Source organism: Amia ocellicauda, chromosome 19 (genome assembly GCF_036373705.1).
Source record: "Amia ocellicauda isolate fAmiCal2 chromosome 19, fAmiCal2.hap1, whole genome shotgun sequence".
Taxonomy (NCBI): domain Eukaryota; kingdom Metazoa; phylum Chordata; class Actinopteri; order Amiiformes; family Amiidae; genus Amia; species Amia ocellicauda.
The window spans coordinates 16,659,327-16,673,326 of record NC_089868.1 but is presented as its reverse complement, the minus strand read 5'-3'; the positions used below and the strand labels follow the sequence as shown (position 1 = coordinate 16,673,326).

General features: G+C 40.9%; 1 protein-coding gene across 2 annotated transcripts; it reads left to right on the top strand.

Annotated features, from left to right (window-relative positions):
• Nucleotides 1-10: 10 nt before the first annotated feature.
• Nucleotides 11-5,974, top strand: LOC136714448 (very long chain fatty acid elongase 4). 2 transcript variants are annotated; one of them, XM_066691955.1, is made up of 8 exons: nucleotides 11-833; nucleotides 2,363-2,444; nucleotides 3,068-3,255; nucleotides 3,944-4,024; nucleotides 4,256-4,312; nucleotides 4,427-4,541; nucleotides 5,152-5,279; nucleotides 5,734-5,974. In XM_066691955.1, the coding sequence occupies exons 2-8, from the start codon at nucleotides 2,387-2,389 to the stop codon at nucleotides 5,899-5,901; spliced, it is 795 nt and encodes a 264-aa protein (XP_066548052.1). In that variant the 5' UTR covers nucleotides 11-833; nucleotides 2,363-2,386; the 3' UTR covers nucleotides 5,902-5,974. The 2 variants fall into 2 exon arrangements, with proteins under 2 accessions (XP_066548052.1, XP_066548053.1); XM_066691956.1 differs by lacking the exon at nucleotides 11-833 and adding an exon at nucleotides 2,575-2,741.
• Nucleotides 5,975-14,000: the final 8,026 nt, after the last annotated feature.

Genomic DNA, 14,000 nt, shown 5'->3' with positions numbered 1-14,000 from the left:
GCACTGTTCTGTTATGTAGTGTGATTAACTAGGTCAGTAATGCTAGCAGCAGATCTCTGCATATAGAGTAGGGTTAAAAAAATATATCAATGCATCTCATTTAAAATATTCAGTTTTTATGTCTTTCATTAGTTTTATGTACTGAAGCTTGTTCTAAACTGTCTGAATTCCTTCACCTCAAACAGAAAGGGGACCATGAGAGTGATGGAGGTGAAATGTACACTCATCAGAGGAAGAATAAACCCTTCCACCGCCTGCTGTGTAATAGACAGGGTGGTCTTCGGCCCATTCGAGCTCGTCGCATCTCCATACCGAGTAAATGTTACTGCTGGATGCAAAAGAAGTGTGGGAATACAAATATGATGTCGTCTGATGCATTTTTTTTTTTATAATACCACCATGCAATCCACTTGATCATAACAGTACATTTCTATAGGATTCCACTGGCCGTGCTGGTAATGAGAAACAATGAGTGATGGGCCAGACTGGTACCAGAAAGTGAGTGACTGATCACTGTGTGCTTAATGCAGGAGTGTGCAAACACATTAAACCTAGGTTTTTTTTTTTTAATGACACGGACCATTTTGTTTGTAGACATGCCTTGGATGATGTGTAGTATACACGGATGCATATGTGTCAACTCGTAAAGAAATCTGCAACAATGACAATGTCTAGTGCGGAGTCGCAAACACCGACGCAGTCCGAGCTCAGTGCGCAGGCGTGGATCGTGTCTGGCGCGCTGTCAGTGCAGTCCGGATTGCTTCACACTTTTAACTCCCGAAGTTCCTGCTCACAACCTGTCCTGTCCCATCCCGATTTGTTGTAAAATCAAAGTAAGTATCTGAAAAAAACAATAGTGTAAAGATTAACAACATTATCGAAATGTTTCCCCAAGGAATAATTATTATTCAACAGCACCATTAGTTCTTTTTACACTTGGTGTGCTAACTATGTTTCTATCTTGCACTTTTAGTTTGTATAAACCTGTGTAATTTAAGCGTGCATTCGTTAGACACGATTTAAAACAAACGAAACGACACGTCCTGTTAGATTAATTTAAATACTGTACTAATATATGACGTGAAAATGTGTTGCAAAAAAAAAAAAAGTCATATAAAACACATAAATACAATAATAACGTCTACCAACAATAAATAACTTTTTCAGCGGGTTTTGCAGTTTCTACGAAATCCACAGAAGATAGGCGTAATCTGAACATGAATTGTGCAGTTATAATTTCATTATACTTCTGTGTAAAAATACTTATAAAAAGTCTTATTTTATTCTTTATTGTAAATGAGAGCTCACCCTTAGAAAAAACCATTTTAACCGCCTTTTATCAGAAATGCTTATAAACGACGTGTCTAATGTCTGCCACAGGAGGAAAGAGTGAAAAAGAAGAATAAAGAGAGATTAGTCCCGCCTCCCGTAGAGGGCAGTAGTGAGGCGTACAGAACAAGTTTGGCTCCATTTTTGCCGACATTGAAAATAAAAATGTCTTCAACAGCATCATTCCCTATTTTTTATTTTCATGTAATTATTTATATTTATACTTCATACTTATTCTGTTATGACATTGAGGGAAAAGTGCAAGCAATCTTTTCTGAATGAGGCAGAATCACTATGACGTTGCATGTGTGTAATGCAGTATAGCTGTGTGGGGGGATGAACTGCTTGTCTGGTCATCATCATTATGATTAACTAGAATTGAAAAAATGCTGTGTAGGGTGAAAGAGTAGCCTGAACAGGGCTTCGTCCGCATTATTGTCGCTTTCCAGTCGTGGTGTAGTCCATTGTTACCATTATAATTCCTGTAAGTATGCCAACCCAGAGTAAGACTGACCGGATTCTACATTTTGGATGATCAGAATGAAAGTGGAACAGAACAGAGAAAGGCAACAGTTTAATTTCAGTGCTTTCTTTCTAACTTAAACCATAAACTTCTCACTGTACATCTGTAGGAGATCCCAGAGGGCAGAATCAAACTAATACTAATCAGTGGTCTGCGGGTTTATAAAAGTAGTAGTGTGTGTGAACTACAGTCTAGCACAAAAGCTAGCAGCGGATTTCATGATTGTCACATAATGATGATAATATAGTAAAGATCCTGCAAAAGAACGGGACTAATTAGGTTGTAAGCAGTTGTGTGTTCTGTAAAAATAAATATGCCTTACACTATCATGTGGGCAATCTATCCGTTTAACCATTACCATCATTAGTGTATATGAGGAACTTACAGTTTCGGTTGTGAAATGATTTATTTTGTCAAATCGCCAGGTACTGCAGCCTCACGTCAGCAGTGTGAGATCTGTAATGCTTTCATTCATATCATTCATGTCTGATGACTCTGTGTGTTTCCCAGGGCCTCGACATTGAGCAGTTCTTCATGGCTACCATATGGCAGAAGATACAACAATACTATCAGTCGACTTTGGAGAATGGAGGTAATGTCGGTTTGCAGCCTTGGTACAATCACTCTGAATCACTGCAAACAGTCTGATAAAACATTCAGCTACGAAAGATGTTAGCAGACTAGGTCTCTAATATCTTGTTTCCATGTGCCGTTGAACCCAGCTTGGAAACGTTGTCTTCCCTGGTACCAGTACTTTGTTTCCATGGGAACCTTGTCTGGGTGTCTTGGCTGCCAGTCTGATCCGCCCCAGATTGTTTTCCAGACTGCTTTCCATAGTGGGCGAATGTGGGATGAGTGGAAATTCATCACCACACTCCCCAATCAAACGGTGAGTGTGTATGAATAATAAATCCACATCTGGGATGAGTGTCAAAGGCAAAATGGGACCAGCGAGTAACTGTGAATGGCTGGAATGCTGGAAAGAATGGCTGAGATTGTCTGAAGCCCAGCAATAGCATTCCCTCTTTGTTTTGGGAATATCAATATCTTCCCTCAGTTGTAAAAAGTCTTCATGGAAGAGATCAGGCATTGTGTAGGAAACAGAGCTTTTTCACTCTTGAGAGGCAGTGCAATGATGCCTATGGAAATTAGGAGCAAAGGCCGTTAAACACATGGGTCTGTGTGTTGTTGAGGACTGCTGTGTGTGTTTTTCAGACAAGCGGACCGACCCATGGTTGCTGGTGTATTCCCCCGTGCCAGTCGCGGCCATTTTCCTCTGCTATCTCTTCCTCGTCTGGTCTGGTCCCAAGTTCATGAAGTCTAGAGAGCCAGTGAACCTCAGGACTGTGCTCATTGTGTATAACTTCACCATGGTGTGTCTGTCTGCTTACATGTTCTACGAGGTAAGATGTATATAGCGGAGATCCCTGGCCACGGTCAATCTTCTCAGGCGTTGTCTGTGCTTGGCGTTTTACGATCAGGAGGTCACACTAGAGCCAAATGTGATTCTCCTGATATGCTACAAAGCCCTTCTCAAAGAGCATGCACAATTCAGTGGCAGGAAAATAAAGACGGCTCTTACAACATTCTGCTAAAAATGTTGCCGACGCTGCTTTGATTTCAGTTGCGGAAGATGAAGAGACTAATGAATTGTAAAAAATAGTTGTAAAAAATGTGTTAAATTGAATTACAATTTTAAAATGCCCAATATTAAAACATGTCATTCCTTATGGATTAAATAACATGTTTTGAATCGAAGCTGCTTTTCGAATCTCAGAACCATGCCTACCTGAGTGCTGTTTTAAGCTAGAGTATTGTTATATATGTTCTCATCTCCATAATATGAATGCAAACCAAGGTGGTGGAATAATAAGATTAGAGGCCTTTAAGCTTAATGAGCGTCTCTCGCTGGGATGTGAACAGATGGAGTAGGCGTGATGTTTACTCATTGGATCCCTGAAGTTAAAACAGACATTGTTAATCTAACCAAAAGCATTCAAAATCTGCGTCTTATTACACTAGATGTGCCAATGTATACTAAAGTGCGTCTCCCTCTACTATATGTCTCTGTTTTCATTTTTCTCTCTCTAGTTCTTTGTGACTTCCTATCTGGCGAACTACAGCTACCTGTGCCAGCCAGTGGATTACAGTACCAGTGGCCTGGGACTACGGGTAACAGAGTCTGAAAAGGGAGGGTGAAAGTGAAAACACACAACCAAACAAACAAAGCGTTGACCGCAAGATAATGCACCAATTGATTTGGGGATGTGTGTTTATTCTCTCACTGCGCTCTAGATTTTTAAAAATGTAACATGTTTCCGTTCGAGCCTTTGCACACAACAGCTCGCATTAATGCTACTCCTGGTGATATTAACAAAGGATTGCTCTGCTTTCTTATGACAGATGGCGAGCGTGTGTTGGTGGTTCTTCTTTTCCAAAGTGATCGAGCTCCTGGATACGGTGAGGAGGAGCGTTCAGGTGTTCCCGATCAAATAGCCGAACATTAGTCTTGGCGGTCATTTGTTAACAAGAATAAAACCCCGAAAAAACATTGTTCCAACATTTTCTTCCTAGATTTTTTTCATTTTGAGGAAGAAGAACAGCCAGTTAACCTTCCTGCATGTGTATCACCACGGCACCATGATCTTCAACTGGTGGGCAGGAGTGAAATACGTGGCGGGTGGACAGTGTAAGCTTTCTCTCCTTAACCTTGACATGAATTCAGTGAGGATCATAATCATCTGTCTTTGTCTGTGTTTGACTCTCCAGTGATTGGGTATCCTGTAGTGACTATTAGCAGTTACACTGAAGACTCAAAGCCATTTGGGGCATAAAGTGTCATAAACACTGTTACTGTTCCAAATAACTAAAAACATCAACTTTACAATATTTACTAATGTTTACCTCCCCAGTTCGAGGATACTGTTCTACACTTTGATATTTCTCAACCTCCCACGCACACACAGACAAAATTACAGTGTCTATCTGGCGTTTCCCAAAAGCATCAGAAAGGTCACATTGTCCGAACGTGTGTAAACCAGGAACCAGGCACTTTAAAAGGAATACTTTGTAAAGGCCCTACAGGGCTGTGATTAACAAGGAGTAACACTCCTTTGCTTGCCTTTAGGAGCAGAGGCAATATCTGCCAAAAGTGCTTTTTAATTTGCATCTACTGGCAGTGGCTACATCCAGATGCCCAGCTGATTAATTAACTTGGTGCTCATGACCCTTGCAGTGTTGGAGCCCCTTTCTCCAGCTTCGTTTTGGTTGATAACTAATGTTTGTGTTTGTGCTCCTAGCCTTTTTCATTGGCATGGTGAATTCGTTTGTGCACATCGTGATGTACTCGTACTACGGGCTGGCAGCTATCGGGCCTCACATGCAGAGATACCTGTGGTGGAAGCGTTACCTGACCGCCCTGCAGCTGGTATGTGTATCTGCATGGACTCCATTGTTTTGTTTTTCATATCCAATACGTTTGTTGGTCTCTTTCAGTGGTGAGCGGTGCCATTGAAAGAAAACAAAGCTTCACTTCTGCTCAGTGCTGTGCTTGATCTTTTCAATGCTTGGCCATAGAGCCTTTTAAAGTTATGTTTTGTCTGGAGCTGGGCAAGCAGGCTGTTGCTCTTCACTAACATCAAAGTTGGGTCAGGTGGTTAATATGTACCTTTTAAATGAGCAGAGATTTGATAAATAAATACATTTTACAGACCTGTGTCAAGAGAAGGAAGTGGGAGTTGAATCCCTCAAGAGAATAGGAAGGTGTGTGCAGGAGGACACATTAGAGAGAGATGCCAGCTAAAGTGTGACCCCTGAGAGTTGCAGGAGTTACAAGGACTGAATGTGATGATCATGTGACCGTTGCCTGCATGTGATTCCAGCTCCAGTTCCTTGCGATGATCATCCACACAACCTACAACCTCTTCACGGACTGCGACTTCCCCGACACCATGAACATGGTGGTCTTCCTGTACTGTGTCAGCCTGGTGCTGCTCTTCAGCAACTTCTACTACCGCAGCTACCTTGCCAGGAAGAGCAAGAAAGCCTGAGGTTCTGGAGCACGTATATAGAAACGGGTTGTAGATGCTTACACAATATGAATAAAAACAAGTTTTCAGTTTCCAGTTTTGTTCAGCTCAGCTCAAATGTAGGGTGATGCTCATGGATGGTATCCTGTGAGAGTGTGAAGATGACTCACCACATCACCTATACGTCTGTCCCCACTCACCATCCAAGGGCAACCCCACCCCCCCGCCCCCCCAGAGTCATTAGTCAGAGCTATCGTCACACTCTGCTGGCGCCAGTAATTGAAATAACCAGACCAGGGCTTTTGCACTGCACTTTAGTTATTTATTTAATCTCACTCTGTGACACTTCATTTATCTTATAAATTATTGGTTAGGTAGCAGCCAATCACTGATGAGCCGAGGTCTGTAACGAGAGAGACGAGCTGGAGTGACTCGGGCTCCCAGCCCACACTCACCTCTACCCCCCAAACACCAAGGGGCGCTGCTGAGCTAAACCACTGTATTGCCAGAACTTCCTGTGCTTGGGATCTGCTAGGGTTTAGGTTTGAGTTCACATTCATGATAAGGTTTTATCTTATCATTATGTTATGGAGATATTTAATTATTGTTGCATGCTGGGAATTTGGTTGTCAGGCCGAATGATTGAGTAAGGTGAGTTCTAGGTTTAGAGTTTGGTTATTTGTTTTTTCAGGTGGTCAGGTAAATTTAACAGTTTGTGTCATGTTTGATTTGGGATGAGGGGCGTGATAGCTTTCCCTTTATTAACTAACCAAAGTCCGAACCCTGAATTTCACTTTAGTCTAAATATACCTGAAAATTGTTGAAAAGATTGCTCAAGAACAACAAAATATAAACCAGTTTCTACCTTTAGATCCTAATAATACAATCTTATTATATCCTTATATGACGAAAACTGAATTTAACATTTTGAGTGACTGGAAATAGTTGAACTAGTTGCATAATTGACACACACAAAACAAATTGACTCGCTTTACAGTCAAAATGATGGAAGCAAAAATACAACATTCATATTTTTCATCAGTACATTGATTCTTCAACTCAGGGTCTTGATTGGTAAAGTACTTGCCTCCCTATGTTACTCCAGCTCTTTTACCATAACATGTTAAATTCACCCTTTATGAAAGCATTCTGTGAAATCTACCATGCCAGACATAGGCACGGTTTTTAAATTGGTGAAGACATTATTATGAATGTTCACAATTAGCTTAATTGGGCATTGGTTTGAATCTCTGAGATGCTGGCTGTGTTACGTTTTCCTGTCACTAACTTGCTCCAAGAGGACTGTTGCCCTTAGTTTTATGTTGAGTTTTTTATGGAGTGATTGTGTGTGTATGTATGGCTGTATTTTTGTGCTGCTCTCATTGCAGCTGTCCTTCGGCACTTGAATATCCCTCTATAAATTACAAATGCATGAATCCAGTATCTCTGGCAAGTCTATTCCTCATGATAAAAATACCTACCAAGTGGGAGAAGTTGTGAATTTGCTCCAGAAATTACCGACGGCATTTCTATTTTTTAGATCTTCAGATTACCTATTAAAATCCCATGAAATCTCCAAACCGAAGGCCCCCTAGAATGACAAATAGAAGCTGGCAATACAGTTAACAAATGCAGGCCTTCCAGATAAATGACTTTCCCTGGCTGGTTATCATTTTTATTATACGGGAATGCTACAGAGAAGTCACAGATGAATTCTGTGCAGCCTCTATCCGGTTGCATTATACAGCACATTTTTCTCGCTTTGATTTCAATAGCCTCTTAAATTAATTTTAATATTTATGCTGCACAAATTAGCACTTCCCAAACAGTCTGTCTGTTGGATAAGGTGGCTTGTGAGTCACAGATATTGGTTCAGAAGGCAGTGCAGTACTGGTTCAGCAGGCATGCTTGGTAGTATCGAATTCAGCTCTGCTTATGGAAATAAACTTCTGATCGCCATGTCCTCCAGGCAGTGTGATTTTTTTTTAAATCAGGTTTCTGCAGCACCTCTACAATTAACAAATCCTGTTACTGCATGCATATGCATGACTCCCCTATTGGACACACCTCTCTCCAGTCTCCTCACAGTAGATGATGTCTTTGTTTCGAATGGCTCTCTATCCATCCACACCTGTTCTCTGCACGGCCCTAACCTGGTCTGAGGAATCTGCCCCAAGCCCTGGGGACCCCTAAAGCAGACCAGCTGTAACCCCCAAAAACAGCAGTTTGCATGAGACTCATCCAGTGGGTGAGTTTTGCCACCTTTGCAGCCTGTATTACATATCTTTCTGCCTTCTAATATGTTCATGTGCCGCAGTGACAGTGTGTGCCCTGCTTCTATGCCAGTTCATTTGTATTATTCACCCCAGTTCTGCCATAACTGCGTTTTCATTCAGCTGCAGTTACCTGGACTCACAGCACGGGGCTGCAGAGGAGTTATTGGTACAGTTACACTCTCAATAATATCTGTGTCTGTCCAGTTTCAAGTAAGAGCATTATATTCTTAAATATACATATAATATATATATATATATATATATATATATAACATGATTTTTGGATGTTTCTCAGTGGGAAAAAGATTGTGACACGGAAAGACAACGTATTTCAATGACCTTGCCATCGGGGTGTATTGGTTTATGCCCAGCTGTCGCATTCCTGGCAAGAATCTTTACTATCAAAGCATTACGAATGACAGGGAGACAGACATAGACCCAAAGGAAATCTTTAGCAGGTAAGTGAAGATGATCCTTTATGATGGTTTTGTTTCTTATAAATAACTGACATCAATTAATGTAACAGATTTTCACAGCCCTTAGTTGCCTTATAGTTGAGCAGCACTATTAAACAACGAAAAGTGTCAGTGTGGACATTTTCAACTACACCTTATTAGAAACAAATCAGCTTTTTATCATTAATCTGCATCAGCAGGAATGCTGGTTTCTGTTGTCCACTCTTTACCTGCAGTGCCCTCTAGTGTAATCAGCTCATAATGTTTATACACTGAATGTTACAGTGAGATGACCTCAGAAAGAAGCTGAAAAAAGTATTCCAGATGTGTGATTATATATTTATTATTGACAATTAGTGTTGAATGGTTTCTGCCTGAAAAGGAGAGCAATTTTAGGTTTATTTTTCAAGAACAAAAAGACACTGACAGGACTCAGGAGTGGTCAGATACAGACGGATTTATAGTGTTTTGGGGCTCGTCTTCTTCACTGTCACGTTGCTGTCACAAACTACACTCAAAACTTTTCTTAAATACATGTCTTTCAAAACTGACAGCATCAGATTAAACAGTGCCGTCACAATGATTTATACCACGCACCTCATCTATGTCTAAAAGTGTCTTTTGCACAAAAATCAAAAACCGCAGCTGACAGCCTTTGTAAGTGCAGTTCAGTGTCACTCTCCTTCCGAGATGGGAGATGAAGGCCGTCCTTTAACTTCTCTGTCACTTTAAGTATTAGATGATTTTTGAGCTGATGCTGTTTGAGAATAAAAATCCAAAAAACAAGCTCCTCAGAATTACAGTCAGCTTAGCGAGGTTTCCAGAAAGCTGAATAATTCTCTTACATGAGCCCTCAAAATCCCAAAACAAGAATAATACATTTACAAACATTCAAGGACAGTATAATTAGAATACATTTGTATAAAATTAAATTTAGAATGTGATTAGTATATATGTAGATGAGTATATTGTACATGCATTTTCCATGAAAGCAGAACATGAAACGGACCAGTTCTATAATATTGATATAGTATTGCATACATAACACGGGATGTATATTTTATCATGCATGAGGTTTTGTTTGATTAATATGCTTTGAAAATATGTTTTTTGTTGTTATTATGGGTCTCTCCTTCACACATCTTTCACAAAGGCTCCCCCCTTTCATGAGCAGTTAATACATGTTAAACAGGGGGGTCTCCTGGTTACAGGCACAAAAGGGAACACTGTTGCAGTTGGGATCATTTGCAAGAATCATCAATGCACGACATCTGGGTTTATCATAATACGGTTTTAATGAAGAGCTAGATGGATTACTTATAGGCAGGGGGTGGAGGAATGAAAAACTGCAGACTGGAAGAATGGGAAACAACAAGGTGTTATTTTCCTCGTGATACTGTCCAAGAGAGCCCAGCTTTGGGAGAACCAGGTTTTTTTTCTCTCTCTTTTTTTTTTCTAGTACCAGTGAAAGCCTCCCTTTATTTGGAGTGTAATTAGTAATCACTTTGCCTTTAGGAGGAGAATAACCTCTTTATCTTGGCTCTGGAAGGTTGTAATCACGGTCTGTAAGGGCTTTGCTTTGGAACAATCTTGTAATAATAGTCCTTCACCCAGGCTGGTCTTTTTAGACAAGAGCCGGCTGATGAATGTGAGATGTGAGTGATGGCTGTGCTGCCTCATCTCTCTTTACAACACCAGCAAATGTGCACCCTCTTGCATTTGGCATCACTAAGCAGGTATGTGTGTTAGCCCCAGGAATGTCCCTCAAGCTCAGCTGAGTTCTCTGGGTGTGTTCGAGCAGACAAGGTTGTTTTTCAACTGTTACAAATATGAAATCCCCCCACCAATCCTTTGTTAATCCCTCATTCATTGGTAATGACTCAGCCCCCTTAGCAACTAGACAGCACTTTCCGAACTCAAACGACTGGAATTCTTCCAACAGGTAATTTAAACATTTTTTGATTTACTTTTATGTGGTTGAATGTGTGTAACTCCTTTAACCAACTTGCCTCTTTTAGGCTTTTTTTCAGCAGCTTTTAATCATCTCGTCTTTAGCACTTCTAGGGGATTCTAAGTGTTTTCGCCATCTTGATGAATGAGAGAAATGTGCATCTCTATTTTCTATTGTGCTCAGTGCTGTAAAATAATGGTAGTTTGGGCTTTGTGTCTGTTGAGAATGCTTTATCAGTATATTACTACAATAAGTGCTAAGATTTTAAAGAAAAGTGTAAAAGCACACAAGGTTGAGACCAGGGTAGTTTGGGTAAAAGAAGAGCTCTTGCTTTGATGTAATTAATTGAGATATTTAGTCTAAAAGGCTTTACTTTGAAGCAGGGCTCGTAACTGGAATCCTCTAATTGAACCGTCTGTTCTTTGCAGACCCGAGGCTGGGCTTTTGTAGCTGGCCAGTGCAGAAACAATGTCCTGAGGTCTGGGATTGGTGCGGAAAAGGTATGGCTATGAGATTGTGGGGTATTTCTGTTCTTAAGGTGGATGTAAACTTGTAGAACTGGAGCAAATACAGCTGTTGATGCATCTCAGAAATGTGTGCAGAAGAGTCTTGCAGTCTCACCCCAGAAGCAAGGAATACAGCCAGAAGGGAGAAGGGGTGTAGCGGTCTCAGCCCACTACACGTTTTGCACTTTTATTTCAACTAAATATATGCATTTCACATCTGCACGTTTTAATTTGTGTTCTCCCTCTCCAGTCCCTGTGCAGTGCATGTTTTAATTGAATAATTGATTGGAGTACTTAAAGCCCCTGTGTCGCCAGCGACGGGGTGGCCACTCCCGGGACAGTGCAGGTGAGAGGACGGGCGAGCAGAGGCAGTGGGGAGCGAGAGAGGGGAATGGACGAAAAGCTTTGGTTTTATAAACCCCATTGCTGATCCTCTTGCCTGCACTGCACGCTGGTTGTTTGTGTTTGTGTTTTGTGTCTTTTAAATTCATTTTAAACTTTGTATTTTAATTGATTTTAGATAACGAAAACCTGTACATTTTAAATTAATAAAACAATGTATATTGAAAGACTGTCTGGCTGCTCTCTCCCACAACGCTGCTCCCCTCATTCGCACCCGTAGCCCCGGCAAGGTCCCGGGCACTACAATCACATTAGAAGGGTGGTAGTGGGGAGTAGTGGTTAGGGCTCTGGACTCTGGAGCATAGGGTCGTGGGTTCAGTCCCAGGTGTGGGGGCAATGCTGTTGTACCCTTGAGCAAGGTCCTTTACCTATTTTGCTCCAGTTGTATAAATGGGTAAATCAAAAAAATAATGTGATATCTTGTAACAATTGGTAGTCACCCTGGATAAGGAATCTTATCTGCTAAGAAATCAAGTAATAATCAGGAATTTGTACCGTTTCTGTGTCTTTGTGTCCCAACAAAACGAAAACCGAAACTCTTTGGAAAAAAAACATACTGCCACCGGGCATCTGCAAGGAGACACACAAGGCTTTTTGAAGAGAGCAGCTCTGTGGTGCAGAGGAGCTGTAACACACGAGGGAGGGCTGGAGAGGGGGAGTCTGCCCTGAGGCTGCACTGGAGGAGGGAGATTGGGGACTGGGAGGGGCTGAAAGAAGGAAAGATGTCCGCCTCCCTAAGACGGGCAGCCGACAGCTTGCTTCAGAAACAACCCAGGCAGGCTCTGGAGCCGACACTGCTCAGAGCACCAGTGACACTCCAAGCATTGTCATTCCTCCAGACATGGTGAGGGGAATGGTAGGCAAGGTAAAGGCCTGTCTTTGCACATGAAGTATAGAAGAATGAAAGGTGAATGTCATTGATAAATATAATCAGGCACGTAGCCTTTAATGAAATAACAGTTGTCTAAGTCAGTCGTCTGGTTCTTGCCTGTTTATTGAATTGCAAGGACAAGATGTTTCATGGTATGTGAATATGGTCCTGGCAGAGTATCTCATGAGTATCGTTTACAGCTGAGGAATTTGTAACTTGTTCCCAAATTGTGATAGAAGGACTTAAATTGATCAGAGAAAATGGTGGAGGAGGAAGTATTTTGTATCGTTAATAAATCTAATATTCAGAAGTCTTTGTCTTCTGCTTATATTTTGGACCACTGGAATATTTACCCTGACTAGGTAAGACTCATAGTAATACCCCATATGAATGTCTGGCAGCGTTTGGGTTTATGTGGGGGGGGAGGATCGTTGTTTGCATGACACTGCCAGTGCTGAAGTAGGGAGTTCTAATTTTAATAAGTTTAAAATTTGCAATTGAAAAGGAAACAACCAATACCCACGTACAAGCACTTTCTCAGTCATGACCCATTTGGAAAATCATCCTGAAATACATTTAAAAGCAGTGAGAATCAACTTCACACATTGATTATGATTAACCATTACCATGCATGCAAAAGGAAGTCCAAGACTTTTACAGCAAATGCTTCTCATTAAACTAAACTGCCTTGTTACAAATCACAACTGCATGTACCCTAGGCTTCCTGTCTCGCACATTGAAGTGTTACTCTATATATTATTGTCCATTCAGTCCTAATCAAGCTCTTTGTTTAAGGCTAAAAAGAAAAGTTAATTTGGAGTTTTCTGACTGTTTGTAATTCCATCCCGTGAATGAAAGAATCACACAGATGAGTAACACAGCACAGTGCATCTTGTTATAACCAGCAATGAGACAGGAGCTGGGTAAAGCAGTGCACTAATACTCTTTTTATATATCTGTAAGTAACAACAGTACCAGAGTACAGGTGAAGCCATGAAAACAGGATTAAATCCAGTGTATTCTTTTCATCTTCCAATTACATTTTTTTTCATCCTGACTATTGACCCGATAAGATATACCTCATTGCCTGGTCTCACCTTTCTAATTAGTTTTTTAGCCCAGGCAACACAAATTGGAGTGAAATTGGGTGAGTTTGTGGCCAATCACTCATCCATTGATCATTTTCCTCAACTGCCTGACCCCTGTGTTGTGTTGGGGTGACCCATCATTTATAAAGGGGAAATCGCCATCTGGGGAAGAGGTTCCTCTGTGATGGTTACATTTAACACTTTTTTTTTCTTCCCTTGAAGAGCTGTAATGTATTTTACAATTTCTAATTTTACTTTTGTGGGTTAGTATAACAAAAGTCTATAAATATTGACAAATTATTTAAAAACTCAATTACCAAGTTTGAAAGCTGTTAAATAAGGCTGTGCTTGAATGGATCTCTCTCTCTCTCTCTCTCTCTCTCTCTCTCTCTCAGGAAAATGTTGAAAATGAATGTTTGGATTAAGACCCTGTCAGAGCTGTCCCTGTTTTTATTGTTTTCTCAGAGGTTTTTGTCAACGCTGTAGGCTAGGACGTCCATTTTTGTTTTGTTGTTTTGTGACATCCGTCTTTCACTCTGCTGGTGTGCGTTAATCTATCTCTCCTAGGACC